General features: G+C 41.6%; 1 protein-coding gene across 2 annotated transcripts in view; it reads right to left on the bottom strand.

Annotated features, from left to right (window-relative positions):
- Window positions 1-19,603, bottom strand: part of dennd1b (DENN/MADD domain containing 1B) — a 116,512-nt gene that overhangs the window by 5,824 nt on the left and 91,085 nt on the right. For both annotated transcript variants that reach the window (XM_050054253.1, XM_050054254.1), the window contains 7 exons: window positions 13,998-14,088; window positions 12,230-12,270; window positions 10,902-10,937; window positions 10,358-10,414; window positions 8,832-8,921; window positions 653-738; window positions 36-258 (listed from right to left, as the gene is read on the bottom strand). In XM_050054253.1, coding sequence (XP_049910210.1) covers window positions 36-258; window positions 653-738; window positions 8,832-8,921; window positions 10,358-10,414; window positions 10,902-10,937; window positions 12,230-12,270; window positions 13,998-14,088 — 624 coding nt within the window. The remainder of the gene's footprint in view (window positions 1-35; window positions 259-652; window positions 739-8,831; window positions 8,922-10,357; window positions 10,415-10,901; window positions 10,938-12,229; window positions 12,271-13,997; window positions 14,089-19,603) is intronic.

Genomic DNA, 19,603 nt, shown 5'->3' with positions numbered 1-19,603 from the left:
TAATAATCTAGTCTTCCTCAGTCTATCTTGCATACCGGAGCCTTGTAGTCCAAATCATCCATGGACCTGAAGAAGTCCAGGCTCTTGGCAGCACTGAGTTTGCCTTGCTCCACTGTGGTGGTGGTCAGAGAGTCTAGGATTTCCTCCAGCAGGTTCATCTGGCCTGAGTGGGCGCAGTCGATGTCGAGCTCTAGTGAGTAGGAGTCGTCGCTGTCCTCAATGTATGAAGGGACATCCCCGCTGTCCTCTGATGAGATCCTGAGACAGAGGCAAGAAGAGGTGAGAATTTCTAAACATAACTCTTAATGTATGTTTTGTATTATTGCGAATATCACAGTGATCAAGTCAACAATTACACTGCTACAACCAGTTTCCTTGAAAAGAAGTCGTTACAGTGCATGAGTCATGTTTGTGAATATGTGCTGTTACTAAATATGTCCACTTGGGGGCAGTATAATCATGAGTAAAAAAGAAAGAATGCATCTGCTTGGAAAAGCAACTTTCAACCTGCCATCAACTTTTCCTTCATAAAACGAATCAGTCAGCCTGTAAAAAGTTCTAACATCTCGACATACGTGACATACATACTTGAAACGACATGAAAACGGCTTCAGTCCCAAAATGTTGTGATCATAAAAATAGGAGTACTTACTTGCTCGCATTGTCCAGATCATCATCATCGAGCCCGTAGCCGAGATCCCGAGGGCCCATGCTCATGGGATACTTGTTGAAGTTTTGCTGTTAATGAGAACAACACAGCAAGTGGATGTTGTTAGACACAAAGCATAACATGATAAAACAATAAAAGTGGACCCAGGGGGGGCTCTCAGCTTAAAGAAACAAAGCATGGAGTCTAGACAGAATATGGTGTTGTGCTAATGTACAGCTTTTCATAAAGCTATGAGCTGGAACATGATAGAGAAAAGATGCAGGCCTGTGTCTGGTGGGTCCCCATAAGACTGGATTACCAGCTTGTTTTAATGAGCCTGGACCCTTAGGGTTGAGACTAAATTTGTCAAATTTGGGTCTAGGGATAAAAATCTTTAAACTCCCCTGCAGTGTTTTATCAAACTCAGCATTATGTGTGAACTAAAAGCTATGTACGCATGGTGAGTTGAGATATGGGCGAGTGCATTAATCATTTGCATTAGGACACTGGTGCATGTGATCGTATTTGTCATTGCAGAGTGTTGAATGATCGGTGTGTACTGTAGTTGTCTGACAAAGAGGGTTTAATAAGCCACCTGTGTACCATATTTAATGGGCGGGTTAAAGAAGAGACAGAAGCTTTACGGAGCAGGGCAGGACTCTCCCCATGGGAGCCCGAATCTGCCCCAGGCCACTTATTAACATGCCTTCCACTACGACGCACATGTTCCTCTCTCACTGCACGTTCGCTTATGTTAACACTATCTCTCACTTTCTAATTTACACTCTTTCCATTTTGCCCATTTACCTTCTTACATATCGCTGCACACCTCCTGTGCCTGCTCTTTTGGTGATATATCTCAAATTGTCCTTCAGTATTGTGTGTTTTTGTACACACACATAAGCACTCATGGGGTACAGTTAGCATTGCAGGGCACTGCAATGTTTTCCCTGTTTTATTTTAATATGGGCTAAGCTCCACCTCTCTGACTTCTCAGCTTTTCTCTCTGTAAACTCACGTTAGCCACATTATCAAAGCCCAAACACTGAGAAAAAGCCTCTTTACAACCCTAAAAGTGAGCAGAGCACAGGGGGTGTGTTTAAGGAGTGAAGACTGTAGTGTTTGTGTGCGTGTGTTGTGGTTGTGTTGCGGGGAAAATCAGAAACACGAAGGTGAGTAACAGCAAGAAGCACTTAATATGAAAGGCAAAAGAAAAACTGAACACAAGGGCAAAAGGAGGAGGAAGGGAGCTAATGAAAAAGGGAAGGAAGGAAATATCGAGAGGTGAGGAAAGATTCCTCAAAGCCCCAAAGAATGATGGGAATGGGGGGAGGAGGGGGTAAGTATTGAAACCGTGAACCAAGCCGGTCTTGATTAGCCGACACAGTGCCAGCCAGACAGGCGGAATGTCACGTGTGGCTGGCCTGGCCTCATTTAGGGCCCTGTGTTCGGCCAGGGGAGACATACACACCCACGTATACACACACTCAGTCACATACGCACACTATTACAAAAAACCCCACAAAGAGTTAAAGTGCCATTTTCTCCATAAAAGTCAGCGGAGGAGATGTGTGCAGTAGCCACTTAAGCCTCTCAGCCATCGGGCTAAACACGAACACATGTGGTGGCACTGCTGATTGGCCTAGCCGCTCCCCTTCCATGGTAGCTTGGAGCTATAATGAAAGAAATTTCAGAGGGGCTCAGGCCTGGGATCCCTAAACAGCCTTTAATGGATTCCTGTGTCAGGGCAGTAAATCTGGGGCCAGGCCGACATGCCAGCCAGCCAAAGCGGGCCAGCAGAGCGGAGATGCACCTGTGAGACACTTGAGGAGGGTGGGGTTTGGACGGAAACGCTTACACACAAACGCTGCAAACACGTGACGCTGTGTGTTCACGACGCGTGCAGTTATTTAGACTGTGCGTTTGCGCAAGGGGGCTGTGTTTAGGGAAGCGGGGGCCCCTCTCTGTGTCTAGGTGTTTATTAAAGCAAGGTGAACCCAAACACAACCAGACACAGGTCATGAAGCCTGGCCCTCTGATCTCTGTTACAGCGTCGGTGCCGTCTACAAAAGGAAGTTCCATAGGGAGCAGTAACTGGATGGTACCTCACTTCACGGCTTTATCAATTTGTCATTCCCTCTCTTCACTGTGACCCTTTAGTGCGGCAGTTAAGATTAAACTATTTACAACAACCAAGCATTTTACGACAGAAGGATTTTTTTCTTTTAATGGCTGACATATTCCGTCCATTTTACTGGTAATGTGAGATACAAAATATGCTTTTGTCAGTCACTTACTCAACATAATATTGCAGCTCCTCAAAAGCTGTCAAAATCAGCAGCATCAGTTAAGTCTGAGATCTAAAATTAAATGTCAATGCAGAATAAACAACAATAAAAAAAATATAGACTGTTCAAATTTAGACATTCACAATGAGATATTCTCAACCAGTGCAAACAGGTCCCGTGTTGAAGCTGCGACAGCTCTGCCACAATCCCGTACCTCCCCAGGCCTGACAGGACAGGGGGGAAGCATGAAATAGCAGAACAACAGATTATCATACTGCTCCTTCATTAGCTTCTCGCTGTCGGCTAATGGGAAGCTGAAAGGTGGAAATGAAAAAGTGATTCTCCCCTCCATGCCTCCCTGTCTCCGATTTTCTCCCTCCATCACTCTGCTGTCAGTGACAGATGTCACCGTTTCTGTCTGTCTGCCTCTCGCTTCCCCTTCCTCTCCACCACGTCGCCACGAGTGAGACTGCACAGATCGCAGGGAGAGCGAAGGAGTCAGGAGGAGACACAGCAGAGGAGGAGAAGTCATGGAAAATAATAAAAGTGGTCAGGTTGTTTCGGTAAAACTAGCTCCAGTATTTTGGAACGAGGAAGAAAATCCTCTTGTTGCTCAAATCAAGGCTAAGATTTGACATCCTTTACCCTGAGGGAAACGCTTCTTAATTATTTTTATATTATTTTGTAATCTTTTTTACTTTGATCCAAGTTCCCGAGTACCTGGCGAAGGAAGTGAAAGAATCCTGATTAGCACCGGCTCAGGATTCAGACATAAAAAGCAACAAATACACATCCACTCACGAGCCTTTACAGTCATGGATTGTGAGCAAATGAGGGTGCAATCGTAAACATGACTAACTTATCCTTCACTCTAACCCTTCATGCCCTGGCCTTCACTCCTAATGCAATAAGCAAAGGTATGAAATACATCTAAGGGGCCTCGGATTTGATATAACAAATTACATTTCATTTCTGTGGTTATGAGGGGAAAATAGTCATCACCATCCATTTTAGTAGCTGCATTTGGAGAAACAAACTTTCCCCTCCTCTTGCCTTCCTTCCCTGCATGACCAGTTATGCGGAACAACTATGCCTCTCTGTGACAGGGCCAAACGCCTAGCGGACTTTAATAGCCAGTCTTACATTATACATTTCATATGGTATTTCTGAGTGGGCACTGATCTCACAGCTTGGCAGTGTATGTAAAGAGATGCCGGTAAAATGCAAACAAACCTTGGGGAGAAGCAGAGCCTTTGCAGAAGTACGGCCAAGTCTGTTTAAGAGCTGCTCACTCAAAAAAAAAAAACAAAAAAAAAAAAACACATGCAAAAAAAAATAAATAAAAAAAAATAGCGTTTGAGGCAAGATCCACTGCTCGTCTGTCCAACTGGCTGTTGCTGAAAGCCCACTTCCCTTTCGCTTAAAAACGAAGCCATATAAAAGAAGGAAAATGTGCATTATGCTCATTCTGTTAGACGAAACTAAACTCATCCAGTAAAAAAAAAATCACCAGTTGTCTTTCTGTGAATGGGCGCAGTGCAGTACTTTGAAGCTGCCAGGAGATGGCACTTTGGTTTCAGCGAGGAAGCCGGTCGGTCTCTGAAGTGGGGAGAAACTAAACGAAGTGGAGACTACAAACGCATACAAATAACCGTGTAGACACACAAACACACAGATGGACAGAGCCACTGTACTTAAAGTTCACCGTAATGCATCCTAACTATTCGTCTAACAATATTTATCCACAATATTAATCTTGCAAGAATACTATGAGCGTATTTGAGCTATTTTCCATTTACAATTACGTCATAAAATTCATTATTATGAGTTATAACACACACAAACTGCATGCTCTATAATCTACAGCACAAGAATAGGCTGTGAAATAGTTATTAGCTATTCTGTTTACCCAGAAAGTATTGCTTTTGCATATTGTTCATACTATAGCATTTTCAATCATGTGAACATAATGCACACACATTGTCTATGTGATGCTTTATGAGCAATACTTCAACTTAAGTGTTACTGCACTAAAAATACATATTAGCAGAAGCATGTTTGAACTCAGAGACAAATGATCCTTAAATCATAACCACACAAGTGTACACGTTACATCACAGACACTTCACAAGTCATGTGTACAGCGCACATATGTGTCCACTGGCCATGAACACAAGAAGCTGTCTCCCCACAAACACATCCACCCATGCATACACACACTGCAGCGTGTACACACTGAAGTATCGGTGTGACTTTGTTCCTCTGCTTTACATCTCTGTCAGCTCCCTGTTTCCCCTCCACCCTGGGCTATGTGGTGGTTTTCCAGGCTGGCATCTCTCCTGCCTCGCCAGGTGAAGAGTCCAGAGCCTGGGGCTGAGCCCGGCCACAAGCCTGCTGGCAGTCATTGTCCACAACACTGTCCCAACCTCTACGCTCCTCTGCTCTCTTAACAGCTGTCATTCTGTTGTCTCCAACCTGAGGCAAACTGCTAAATGCATGCGTGTTTGTGCGACATACAGTACACACAATCAAATACATGCTCGTGTACAAAAGGGCTGAGGTACAGACACACACTCTGTTTGCAGATGCTTACAGCACAACACCACATAAAACACACACACAAACCAGATATACAGAATCTAAAAAAACAAAAACAAACACACACACACCAAACCATACAGGAGCCAGAACAATGGTTGCTGTTTGTTGTATCAGACAAGAAGTCAGCGGTCCAATTCAGTCTTGTTTTTGTCAAACGAAAGGATTACTCCTACATTCTTAATCAACAAGCTCACCCAACACTGTGCATCACCCACATTGCCAGATAACGGCTGAAATATGTACGCAAATGACAGCAGCACTTTTTACTTTGGTACATGTGTTGGCTGATCAAATGGAATATGAATTTCATAACTCTGATTATTTTTGCTATGATTAATTAAAGGAAGCTTCTCCAGGATCATTCATTTCATTTCAAGGACAGACATAGAGGGGTTTACAAGACGACAAAAAAAAAGAAGATGATGAATGATAAAAATGTATCAGCTTTCTTCTTTCATACAGGAAGATGGAATGTCTTTAATCAGATCACATTTTTTGGAGCGCCAGATGACAGCATGTTTCTGAATTTATATTAGCAGGTGAATGAGGCTTTAGCGGTCACTCGGTCAGAGGTGTGGACACGTGGAAAGGACAAAGGCTGTTAGTTTATGTACTGTAAGGACACAATGCAAAAGTCTTCAAGGGGAGTAAATATGAATATCTTATATCAATGAAGTTGGCTGCTTTTGATAAGGCATGAATATTGTTCAGTAAGCAGAAACATTGTCCTAGCTTTGATGTACACTCAATAGCCAGTTTATTAGGTACACCTACAGCAGATTACTATCTTTATGAGGGTTATAATGGTGAGTTTTTGTTGAACTGTTTTAGAGAAGTGCTGAATCAACTTGATGGACATTTTTGGAGCTGTTGTTGTGCTGTGTTGAAGTGTTACACTGAAAGGTGTTTCTAATAATTAGTCTGCCATCACTGACATAAACGGGGAACAATGTCAATTCAAGAAAGTGAGATTTTCTTATTCTATTTCAGCAAAATAACATTTTAGGATTGAAAACTAAAGCCTGTCATTGCAATGTTGAGACTGTGTGGACAAAGACAGGACAGAGAGGGACATATTTCAATTAAGGAAGAGTTAGAAATACAACTAGGTACTGCTTTAGGTGTCTGTGGGCTCCAGAAGAGAGAAAGTATAAGGATAAAGGCATGTTTCCTTTTTTTGCTTTTTACTTAACCTTTATTTAACCAGGTTAGTCCCACTGAGAGCAATTTCTTGTGCAAGGAACACCTGGTCAAGACAGTTGCAGGCAGAGCATGGTATCAAGATTTCATAGGAAGCAATATAAAGTAAAACACAGATAGAAAGGTGAGAGACAGAGAGATAAGAGAGAGCAAGAACAATAGATGTGTATTCCTCCAACATGCTTTTGAACTGACTAAAATGTAAATCTGGTGTGCTTTAAACAGTAAATAAATGGCTACCATACAGTGTAGCTATAAGAATAAGAAAAACACCTAAAAAGAGTCTTTATTTCAGTATGTACTAGCTGAATCATTTTCCAGTAGCCTTGAATAAACAAACAAGGGAAAAAAAAATTTTTTTTCTGAACTGGATATAAAAAACTTTTTGTCTGAGAATTAGTTCTTTTTTCAGCTTCCATTTTGAGTTTCCAAGTAATGCGCTTTAATATGGATATAAATATAAACCAAGCTAACAACAAAACACTGAGGGAAGCAACTATTTCCAGTAAAAATATACTGTTGTGAAGAGTTTCAATCTTTCAGGGGTTACTGCACACTGACAGGCCATAAATTATCAAGGCTTTCTTGGGCTTCTCAATTTTCAGTCTTAGTTTCAGTTGACAAGGAAAAAAATCCTGAGATGTCAGAGTGCACTCTCCTCCTGGGGTTTGTGTCTTTAATGTGTTGAGGTCCGGGTAATATACTAATATACCTGGGTTTGGAAGTAATGCTAAGATGGGCAATGTGAACAGAGAAGAATTGGAAGAGCATTTAAGAGAAGCTAATGAATTATATATAGATATATATAAACACAAACAATCACAAAAGCAGAGCTGTGGGACATGCTACCCTGTGTCCTGTGTGTCCCTCCTCCAGCGGTCTCCGGGGACCCGTTATTGTGGCAATGAACAGGCCTCAGTGGCAGGGACAGGGGTGTGAGCGTGTGTATATATCCTGAATGTGGCGTGCATGCGTGTTTGTGGGTGTGTGCGCACATCAATTGCATGTTAACTGTTAATCTGTGTGTGTGCTGGGTTGGGCCCGTCTTTGTGTGTGCGCTAGCTGGGGGGGAGGGTGTCCGAGGAGGCCTTTAGAAAAGCCCTAATTGCCGTTCCTCTCCTCTCCCCGGCCGTCACACCTTCCTCTGCGCTAAGACTTTCCAGCCTCATCACACACACAGGAAACACAACGCTAATTAGAGACAGCACAACCTCTCCTAATCACACTCTTACATGACTGTGACCAAAATGTCAGTGTGTGCATGCAGGCATGTTTTTTTGTATTTTTTTTTTTAAGACAGAATTGGGAGTCCACTTGGTGTTTTTTTTTATTTAGCAATAAGAAGTGGAAAAGCTGCAGCTGAGAACAGAGGTATAGATATAAGATAGGAGATATAACTCATAACCCGAGGCTGTATGCATGTGTTTAATACTGTACAATTTAAATTACAATAAACTTATATTCCTACACCAAAAACTATATGTGCACGTTTCCATTTACACTACAGTGTCTTATCATTTTCTAACATTTTTTTCCCTCTGATGATACATTTATTGATGAATGTGTATTTTGTGAGTGTGCATGTGCTTGCACATTGTATGCCAGCTCTGCACACAACAAAGAAAAAAAACATGTGCAATCCACTTATGGTGCACAAGCAAATTCTTCAGAGGAAATGCTGACCAGCAGATGAGTTGCTTCTACTGTCCGCGCTGTTCAGAGGAAAATACTGAATGTACAACATGATACGTTGTGAGAAAAAAAAATGCTTATCATTACATTTGGCACCCTGACAAACTACTGTACTTCCAAGAGCTGTTACAAGACAGAGAAAGTGGGGAGAGAAAGAGACAGAGACAGAGAGGGAGAGAAACAGAGGAGGAGGGATGGAGATACAAAAAAAAAAAAAAAAAACAGAGCGCGAGGATGGAGAGAGGAAGAAATAAAGAAATGAGAGCGAGAAGTGGACGGAAAGAGCACAGAAGTGGAAGACTGCATCCATGTCGGTCAAGTGAAAGCTGAGCTCTGGTGTGATCAGTCAGTGAACATGTAGTTAACTCATTTACTGATGTGCATCTGTGTGTGTGTCATACCCGTCTCATCTTCTGCAGTCTCCTTGGAGACAGGCTCTTGGTGCTGGTGGGAGACCCCGCGCAGACCATCATCCCCTCTTCTTCTTCTTCCTGAGAGAGAAATGATGAATGTAAATCTCAAATGATTTGTGTTGTAAAATGAGTAAATCACAACACATTCGATGTGTTACTCCCTCGTTTAAGGTAATGCATTTCAAGTGAAAGACTGAAAGAGATTACTCGACTAAAGCAGTGATGCTCTTTGTCCAGTTTGTTGCTATTTCTCAGTGACATTTGTAAAAGTTAAGGATCAGTCTGGAGAAACTCTGTATTTTTTTACTGCCAACAAACACCATGAGATGTTTAATTGATCCTACTAACAAATATTGTGTATTTATAGTCTGGTATCGCTAATTCATCTGTGCCATAGATCTAAAGGTACTGTTCAAAAACTAATAAACGCATCAGTGACATATCGTGTTCCTTCGTTACGATGAACACGGGCACTGTTTACCTTGTTACTGTGAATACTCATGGCTGAAAATAGTCCCTTACAAATGCAGTATTTTAGAGTGTGTACACATGACCTGCCTTTACAGATTGAACTCTTCAACAGGAACAAGTTAGTTTGGATCTAAGAGCCACTGACATGGTATTGAAGTCGGGAGAGGTAGCAACGTATTGTTGGTTTTGGTCTTTTCATGGGACTTTTTAATAACAGTAGATATGTTAAATATCACCAGCCGTACCCTTTAAAACATCCTTTACAAGGTTATAACAATTAAATTCAAGGTAACCATCAGTGATTAGCTTAATTTCAATATGTTTGTGCACTGAGGTCTCTGTGTAGACATCTGTGGCTGGCAGCAACATAAATGCACTGCAGATTAAGTGTGATCGTGAGAACTTGAATTCATTTGTGTATTTGTGAATTCATTTATGAACGTGCAGGAAAATCTGTTTAACTTCAAATCAAATAGATTTCAACACCTCTGTTTGCCTGTACTGTGTGTTTGTGCACACACACACATGCACACACGCACACACGTATGCTGCAGAACACTGCGTACTCCTCATGTTCATCATCAGTGCCCTCTCTGCTCAGTTTCCCACTGACAGATCAAACTGCTATTGCCTTATCAAATCCATCAGGCTTATGGAAACATACACCTCGTTACATTAGCTTTGAGGAAATCACAGGCTCACTGATGAAATATGCAGACAATAAAAGAGAAAGAGGGGCCGGGGCTCGGATGACATGACAGGCCATAGCCAGAGGGGCGTTGGTTAAAAATGTACAGCCCTGAACAAAGCGCTAAGCAGGCTTCAACAGTCATTAAAGGGCCCGGCGTCAGAATCACACACTCCATGTAAAGCAGCCTTCCTGTCTGTTTCTATGAGGGGGGTGTGTGTCTACTGTATCTGTGTGCCTCAGAACAGAATGTGTGTGTGTGTGTGTGTGTGTGTGTGTGTGTGTGTGTGTGTGTGTGTGTTTCTACAAGCGTGTGCGCGTGTGTCTGAGAGGTGTGAAGGTCCGTGCTGCTCACCCTCGCTTTGAGTCTGCCCTTAAAGTCCCGGATGCCCCTCTTGGCATGACTCTTGGCCTAGGAGGAAAAACAACACACAAACACACACACACACACACACACACACACACACACACACACACACACACGGATTACTAATCAAAACATGTTGCATTAACATTCTGTTCTGGTTTCATGTAACATCAAGAAATGCTTTGATCCCTGTGGCAAAAACACGGAGACAAAAGGCTGGATAAGAGAGCCTCGCACACTAACAGGAGGCGATAACATGAAAGGGCACCCTGACCACCTATTGTACAGCACATAACGACATGGTACTGCTCATCAAACATCATGAACAGTGCTTCCAGTCCTTCCACTGACAATTCCAAAACAGACAAGTTTTTAAATGATTATATATTCACAGATTAATTTCCGCAAAACAACCTGCGAAATGTCATCTGAGGTGCGTTTCAGTGCGATTTTCAGGACTTGATGTTTCAAGTTATGTACATATAAAACAGTGCATTAATTCATTTGACCGTTTTTTTGCAAGAGAACTTACTTTTGTCACAGCTGTGTTGATGAGTGCTCCTCCTCTCTGTAATAACAGACACAGAAAATTATTAGTAAGTCACTCAGAGGCATTATAGGCGAGTTTCTTTTGACATAATAAAATCAAAATTTCACCATGAATGACTCAGAGCATGCTTGAACAATAAGTTTGATTTTGTATGTGATATTTGACACACTGTGATGCATTATATCCTTACCAATATCATGATAATTATTTCTACCACATCACTGGACTCCCACAGTACTCACAAAGGAGTAATTTTCAATATCAAACACGACCCAAACTCCCTGTGCAGCTGTAAATAGTATTGTAATGCAACTTCACAGTACAAATGGTGACACCAGGCAAAGTATCGTATCGCTGAGCCATGATAGACTGCATGATTCAAAGCGTTCAGGAGGTTTTTATTTAGAAGCAGCCTAAAACAGCGATGGAAGGGACTGTGCGTGATTGATTTCTACTTTGAGTTCTGCAGACTGACATTATGGCACCCAATATCTCTCTGTGCCTGTCTTCTTTTCTCGCTCTCAGAGTTGCTGCATCTCTCCTTCGGCGTCTCACTCTTTTTCTCTGTTTGGTCTTTAGTGTAAGCACAAAGCGTCGGCTAAACGGCTAAACAGAGTAAATGGCAGACAGCGTTTCAGAAGTCGGCAGAGGGAGAGGAGGAGAGAGGCCGAGGTGAAGGCCCCTCTTATAGATCCCTGTCAGTCAGGAAATGTGAACTTTAACAAACCTTTGAAGAGCACTCTAGAGAACTAATTCAGCCTTAGCTGACGGCGTGGGGAGAGAGGGAGGGTGAGGGAGAGATACTCAGTAAGAGACAGAGAAAGAGGGAGGGAGACAGAGGGGGGGCTGTGACAGAGATGAAACGAGGGAGGGAGGGAGATAAAGAGACGGAGAGATACGGGAAGAAAAGGAGAGGAGGAAAGAGACAGGAAGATGAAGAAGGAGGGAGAGATCTATGTTCTTGGGTCGGTTCAGCGGAGTAACGCCTGTGTTTGCTGCCAGATCAACATGTCATGTCGGAGGACGTCTTGTCACGTCAAATCACTTCTGTCTCCCTCCCTGTCTGTCTCCACTGTCCTGCTGCACGCGCCGCTTCACACACACCAAACTGCACTCGAGCTGGGTCTGTACATTCAGGCAGATCCCCCCCACCACCACCTTCATTCCAAAGGCAACACCAGGACTTCAAACACTGAGTCGTGTCAATCACACCTTCAATTAAATATAACTTGCGAATGAAATGAGTGAAACATTAAAAAAGCCACAGATAAAAGCATTTAGGTATGATATGCAGGACATTCTGTGAATACCTTCACAGTGTGCATCCATTGCTGGTAAGACCTTGAATTACCTGGAGGGATGTATAAAACACAGAGAATATGAATTAATCATTTTGCACTCGATAGCGGTGTATTAACATTGCAAAGCAAAGGTAACTATGTATATTACGCTGTGACACAGTCTCATAGCTGCACACACTCGCACGTTATTGAGCAATTGAAAAAATGTAGACAAAATTATTTCAATGTTGACCAAACATGGTGACAGTAACAGGCAATGTGATTGATAAAAAATTGTATAACATACATTAATGTAGCGCTAGAAGTCTTTGGAAATATTTGTTTTCTTCTTCTCTCCCTTTTGTTATATAATTAATAAGCAAAATATTTATTGAGAATGTAAAAAGTATGAGTAACTGGATATAAAGGAGTTGTGAGGACAGAATGGAGGGCTGTTTTAAAGGGTAGATTTTTTTCTGTGGTATCCAGGATTGGCTCTCAAACGTTAGAAAGAGAAAAGAACAGAATCGCAGCTGACAGTGTGGGTTTGGGTCAGGATCAGAATTCACAATAAATGATGTGACGGATATTTAGCTGCAACATCTGGATGTCGTTTCTTTTGTCTTGTCATGTAAATACAACTCAAACCTGAAGTGTTTTTGATCAACATGATATAATTTGTCTGAGCGCTCCTGTGGGACTTGAAACTTGTGATGTGGCTCACACAGTCTCCACTGAATCCTGCCAAAACGTTACTAATTCTTTCGTCAATCTTCTTTTGCCACATGCGATCGGATTTACAAGCAACCTTTGTATCAGCTCCAATAAAGATTTTTTTTTACAACAAATGACAGTCAAGATGGATGTCAAGTATAAAAAATTAACCAATTCACCTTGAGGAGCAGCATTTTAGGACGACTACAGAGTCACTTGTCGTTTTTAATCAATTGCGTTCTTCCAGAGACAGTTTGTTTGTGCATTTGTTTTTAAAGTGCCTTATGTCGTCACAGGTGTGTTCATGAGGAATTTAACAACAGCCCTAAAACGTGACTCAAACAATAAGAATTTCAAGACCAAAAATGTTTTAACATTCAACACTACAGTATGATACATGTATATAATTTACTCTGGGTGGGAGGCACCAGACGCCTCACGATACGTTATTTTACCACAATACTTATGTCACAATACAATATCATTTTAAACGTTTGTGATATGCTGTGTTGAGATAGCATATATTGTTATTTATAACCTTTTTTCAACTGCATTTATGTCCCCAAAGGAAAATTGTCAACATCTGTTTAATCGATAAGATAAAGTTTTCCATCTATTCATCTCACTTTAATCATTTTTAAAACAGAAAAATGAATCAAGTGGACTGAAAAAGCAACAGATTTTATTCTTCTATCAGGCTGCCAAAAGTTTAATTTGTTTTTGCAAATATTAATGTTTTATATAAAGAAAAATATGTGCTTGGTGTCTATGTATTGATAAAATATTGCTGCACAAACTATCAGGATACAATGCTGTATTGATTGCTCCCCATCTCTTTAATTTACCACATTCTAAATTAATGTATTACTTATTTAGTAAACTTTTTGTACGTTCATTTGTTAGAGTGATGTACAATTCATTTAGACAGTGAAAGGCTCTTTTCATTTTCATAGCTTTGAAGGTTTGTGCTTGTTTTGTGCACTGCTTTTATATCTTGCTTGACACACTAACCGCAGCCTGTCGCATAAAATATGGCAAATAAATACAATGTGGCTAATTGATAGACAGGTCTAGCACTACTCACTTCCACAGAAGCCCCCCTCTGTGATCTCTTCTTCAAACACGTCAGAGAAGCCGCGGCCTGCGTTCAATTTGGCCAGCCGTCCGTCGATGAACTACAACCATAAATTACAACGTGGTTAATAAAGAAGGGAGGTGAAGGGGGAGGAGGAGTGGGGAGTGGGGGGGTGGGGTGTGTAGGGGGGCGAGTGGACACACTTAAACAGATACAAAACACATACGCACAGATTCAAACACTCAGGCCACAGTGGGGTGTTATTAATCCTACCTGACAGAAACTACATCCCAAGATTAGGTGGGCTGCAGGTAATAGGGATTTGGTAATGTGGAGCAGGTGAGGGATTAGAGCAGCAGACTACATGCTGCACACTGTCTGAGACATGAGGAAGTTTCATTTCCTCCCTTTGTAACATGGAGCGCATAAAGCTCCATCTCATAAATACGGTCCCTAACAGTCAGGACAGCTACACATTTCATGAGCACAGGCACAAACTTGCGTAAATATATCGTGGAAGTACAAGCAGTCACACACATACAGTGACATTTATGATTAACACACACACACACACACACACTCACAAAATAAACAGCATTCTTAAGACATTAAAGCATGGGAAATATTTAGTTTTACAGGCTAAATAAAAGCAGGGATGAGAGAGGAAGGAAAAACTAAACAATGTCAATAATAGTTTTCAACACATTTCTTATCAGTTTGGCTCACTGTAAAAGTATTTGGTCCTCGGGGCAGTTTACAGGCTCAGTTATGTGACTGACAGTTGCATTTTATATCATCCCTCTAAATATTGAACATGAAGAACATCTTTGAAACAATTATGTCAGTGTAAATCCTTCAGTCACACATATGGTGCGCTGTTTTCCATTAGCTTAATCCAACCACATGGACCCTCCAGTTGCTGTTAGTTTCCTGTCCCATCGCTTGTAACATCCGCAAGTCTCTGCGTGGAAATGATGCTTTCCAGTAAAATCCTCGGGTTAATCTTGGCAAGTTTAAGGTGTAAGAAACAAAACAAAGCAAACAAGCAGCTCCACTATAAAACATTGTCAAGATGTGGGGCAAAGGTCTGCAGAAGGCCTAAAAACTTTACACTAGTTTGCATGTGTTTACGTTTTCTAAATCTTTGTGTTTAACCTCAAACTGAAATCTATGTTTTTAACCTCTTCAGAGTTTACTTGTTTCGAGGTAGGAGGGAAAAGCAGCTAACAATCAGTAACAGTGTCATTCAAAATAATTAGTACATGCAAAAGCATTTGGATTTAGAGCTAAAATCTATTTTGACTGATGACTGCATTCATTAACAATCCACACCTCCTACCTTTCAAGCATTCTTTTGTGTTTTCAAGAACAACAAATGGTACCCTATTCTTTTTAACACTTGACAGCAACATATTGTCAGATAATTTCTTAACTGTAGCAATCCTACTCCCACCTCTGCAACTGTGTCCAAAGTGTAACAACAGCGTAGGTTGTTTTAGGCCGCGTGTCCTCAGGGACAGCCCGCTAACTAGCGACCGACACGGCCACCCGCTCCTCTGGTCAGAAGAGCCGGAGACTCATCATTAGATCTTTTTAATGAGAGGTGAGACTGCAGGTTTCAACCACTGCTCCGCTACTTGGCTGGCCCAATTAGTGCAGATAATCAACCCAAATCATCACCAAGCCAAAGCCTCCACTTATCCCCCCCCTCCCCTCCCTCGTCTCCCTCCGCACACCCCAGCCAGATTACCTGCCGCACTGTGGGCCTTAATTGGACATTACTCAACAATGGCAGACTGTGATCACCACACTCTCACACGCACAGACACTTAAAAAAAAACCAAAAAAAAAAACACTTGCTCATGCACGTGCACGTACACAAACACAAGGACACAACAAAAAGGCTAATTTTCTTTGTTTTTGAGAGACCTAAAAAAAAAGAGGAAACACTCAAAGAAAACAGAAAATAATTTCAGGGTGGGACGACATCAAGACCAGAGTCATTCAAACAGAAAGTAGGAGACTTTTAAAACCATTTGCACTTTGTTGATAATATTTGTTATTCCAACGACTTAATAAAACAACTTTATGGCATCCCTTGGTAGCTGAATGGTTACAGCACGTGTCATATAACCACAACGTCCCCGGTTTGATTCCAGCCTTGGGATCTTTGTTGCATTTCAAAACTTTCCTCTTTTTAAACAAAGGCAAGAATACTTTTACATACTGTTTCTTACTCCATTACCATTCCAACCATAAATAGTTTTTGACTGCTACTAATCAAACCCAAACTACATGTGAGGATAAAGTCCACATTTTAGTTCTACATTTTGAGGTGAATCCTGCTCCATCTCTTCGTGTCTACATGTCATCTTGTTTCCTGTTGCTGCTGTAGTTGCAGACTGCAGACGGGGAGAGTTATTCCATCTGGCTACCAGCACGCTGACTCACTCACGGGTCGGTCACAGTGGTCTAGATTTATTTAAACTCTGGAACCGTGGAGCCAGAAGTTGGGATTAGGACTCTACAGGGGTTCATTTACAGAGAAATACATGGAGAGCCTGAAGGAAATGTAATTTCTGCGTCCTGGAATTTTAGCCCATAAACTGTAGATACTTGGGGACAAAGCGGAAATCATGTCACTCATGGGTTTCTGAGGGGAAGTTTTGAAGTGGATTTGTGTTTACAGTGCAGCTCGCCACCATCTCTGCAAGTAACCAGGGCATGGAAACCAAAATTTGGCTAAAAGGAAGCCTGGAGAGCAAGCGGCAACCACTGCTTGATAGCCTGCAACAATCAAACTCAAAAATAAAATAGACATTACACAATATACTTCTTTTTGAGCTGGTTAACTGTGAAACTTGCCACAGAGGAGCACATAATAAGATTTTTAATAAGTTATGAAGAAGACCCCAATGTCTTGTATAAAAATTGATTTTGCATTTTAAGAAAGAAGCTGGAAATATCTGAAATTAATTTTGTTCAGTAAGAAAGTTTTAGGGGCAAGTTGTCTAGCAGCCATTGGCAGTCGTGCATTCTGAAGCACTTTACTTGACCATGGAGGCAGCAGCTAATGACTCATCACTCATGATTTTAATGTGATAGTTTTATTTCAATTGTTATTATTTATCATATTCAAACATCCCCTTTGACTTTGATGTTTTTTTAAAATGGTTGTTTTATTTTAATTTTTTCTTATTCTTTCTGTCTGCTGCATATTTTATCCTATTGTAAATTGATTTGGGACCATGCCTCGTGGTGACTCTATACTTTAAATTAAACTGATTGATTCATTCATTCATATTTCTTAAATAAGAAAATGTACTTTCGTGGACGGAGCAACGACATGATCAGATTTTCAATCAGATAATTTGGTTTTGCAAGGACACACCTTTCCCCCTTTCGATAAATGTCTCGGCTGCTGCATTCATACACAGCGAGAATGACGGATGACTATTGATTGATGGGACGCACATTGTCTACAAAGGCTCCTGGCAGTAAATTATCAGAGTACAAGTCCCCCTACAGACTCAATAAAACTGTGTATGGCTTAGTTTTGTCAATAAGAGGAAGAGACTTCATTGAATCAGCCTCTGCGAGCACAATACACACACACACACACACACACACACACACACACACATATGACAGTGTGCAGTGTGTGCTTGTGAGTGTGTAGGAGCTGAGGATGGTTGATAGGAAGCAGGTTAATGTCGACAGGCTTTCCCCCCGCATTCTTTTAGGAGACTTCTCCCACTTGTTCTGTTCTGAACAGAGATGGGCTGGTGGGCACACGGGAAAACGTCCAGGAACAGAACAGAAGTGTGTTAGAAGGTGAAACTGTGACATTTTAAGAGGTGTATACGTGTGTATTTATTTCAGGGTTGGCTTTGTGTCTGTATTTCACAGAGGCACAAGATAAGAGGGAGTATTGTTTCTGCTTCCTGTCCCCCAAGCACAAATGCACTCAACATTAACGTTTTAGTTATTACAGTGTTCTTATCCAGCATCTTACAGTAAGTCATTTAATATAATAATACATTTTAATAGGGGCATAAAAAGTAATTAGTGGCGTTTAATGACATATGACAACACACAATAGCCTCTCTGTCCCTGAGGTCATTCAGCTCTAAAAGTATTAAGAATGTTTTGCTAAATTTGCATGAACAACTCCGCGCTGTTCCCTCTATAAAACTGGAATTACTTGGGAAGCAAAAGTGCTGCTTTACAAGGAATGAAAAACAAAATCACCTGTAGAAAAGCAATTTCCTGCTGCACCGGTAACACCTCAAACTCAGGTAACACCTCGACACGCGTGTGTGCTTAACCGTGTGCACAAAGTGTGTTGTGGTCTACCTATTCCAATAATATGGTTTGAATTTGGCTCAAGTTTGACCCATTCTTGTTTAAATACAGGTGACAGTGACAAATCCCACACTTTAAAGGCGATTGTGTGCGAGTGAATGGATTCATACCACTGACTGTAGTGTATGAGACACGTCGTTTTTAGTCTAGTCGAGCACTAATGATTGTTGCTTGATAATTGAGCAACCCAACGTGTTTGTTCACACTATCCTCTGTCAACAATCATGTCAGGAAATAAAGCACTAACTGGTAACTTTAGCTGGAGAACAGGGGAAACAAACACAAAGTAATGAAAAAAGTTTTTGAAAGTACTGTAAAAGGTTAATCCCTGCTCCTATGCATCAGCAATGCAACATCTGTGGGTTTTAATCTGTGTGTCTTCATATATATGAAGACACATAGCAGCCAGAATTTATTACTCACTGTATGGAGCCAAATGCTATTTATGTTTTTAATTACGGCGCATACTAACCAGAAAGCAGTCCTACTTACACACCTATAAATAATGCACAATATACTGCCAATGAAGACAGCATATTGGATTATAGGTGCATTAAAAGACAAAACACTTTAGTATTAAAACAATCAATAACAAAACAAGAAGCAGAAGCACTGGAAAAAATCCAAACATCTCCAGTCCCAGAGTGCATACTTACTTATAGAGAAATTAATGTGTGCATGTGTGTGGCCACGCAAGTTGAGGATTGTTTGCGTGTTTGTGAGCGGATGTGGGTCATGGCCAGAGCAGGGCTCGGGCGGACCGCTGGCCTCTCTCACTTTAGTCGAAAGAGGAGTGGAGGAGATAAGCTCACCCCATCCCCCGTGCTAGAGAGGAGGAGGAGGAGATAAGGGCCTGTTTCCCAATGCTACCGCTGAGGCAGGAGCCAGCCCGGGAGGATGCTTTGAACTGCTGCTCGCTATCTGCTCTGCCTGGGAAAATTATAGACGGGGCAGAGTGTCCAGAGAAACAAAAGGCTGATTGAGGGCCGCTGTGCAGCAACTCTCGGGGGTAAATCACACTACTATCACGGGTCAGAGAGCGCAAAGAAAAATTCAAGGGGTGAGAGGAAATTTTCTTCGGAGCCAGAGGTGTCTCTCCGCTCGGCTCTGGCTCGGCTAAGTTTAGTATTGCTGAAGGGATTTCGGAGGAAAAAACATATTAAGTATACATGAGTGGTTTTAAGGGAAACTTGTGTAACCACACATGAATAAAGTATACCTGCTCACACACTGCACATACATACACACAT

Source organism: Epinephelus moara, chromosome 10 (assembly GCF_006386435.1).
Source record: "Epinephelus moara isolate mb chromosome 10, YSFRI_EMoa_1.0, whole genome shotgun sequence".
Lineage (NCBI taxonomy): Eukaryota > Metazoa > Chordata > Actinopteri > Perciformes > Serranidae > Epinephelus > Epinephelus moara.
The sequence above is the reverse complement of the archived record's forward strand: the minus strand, read 5'-3'. Positions and strand labels throughout refer to the sequence as shown.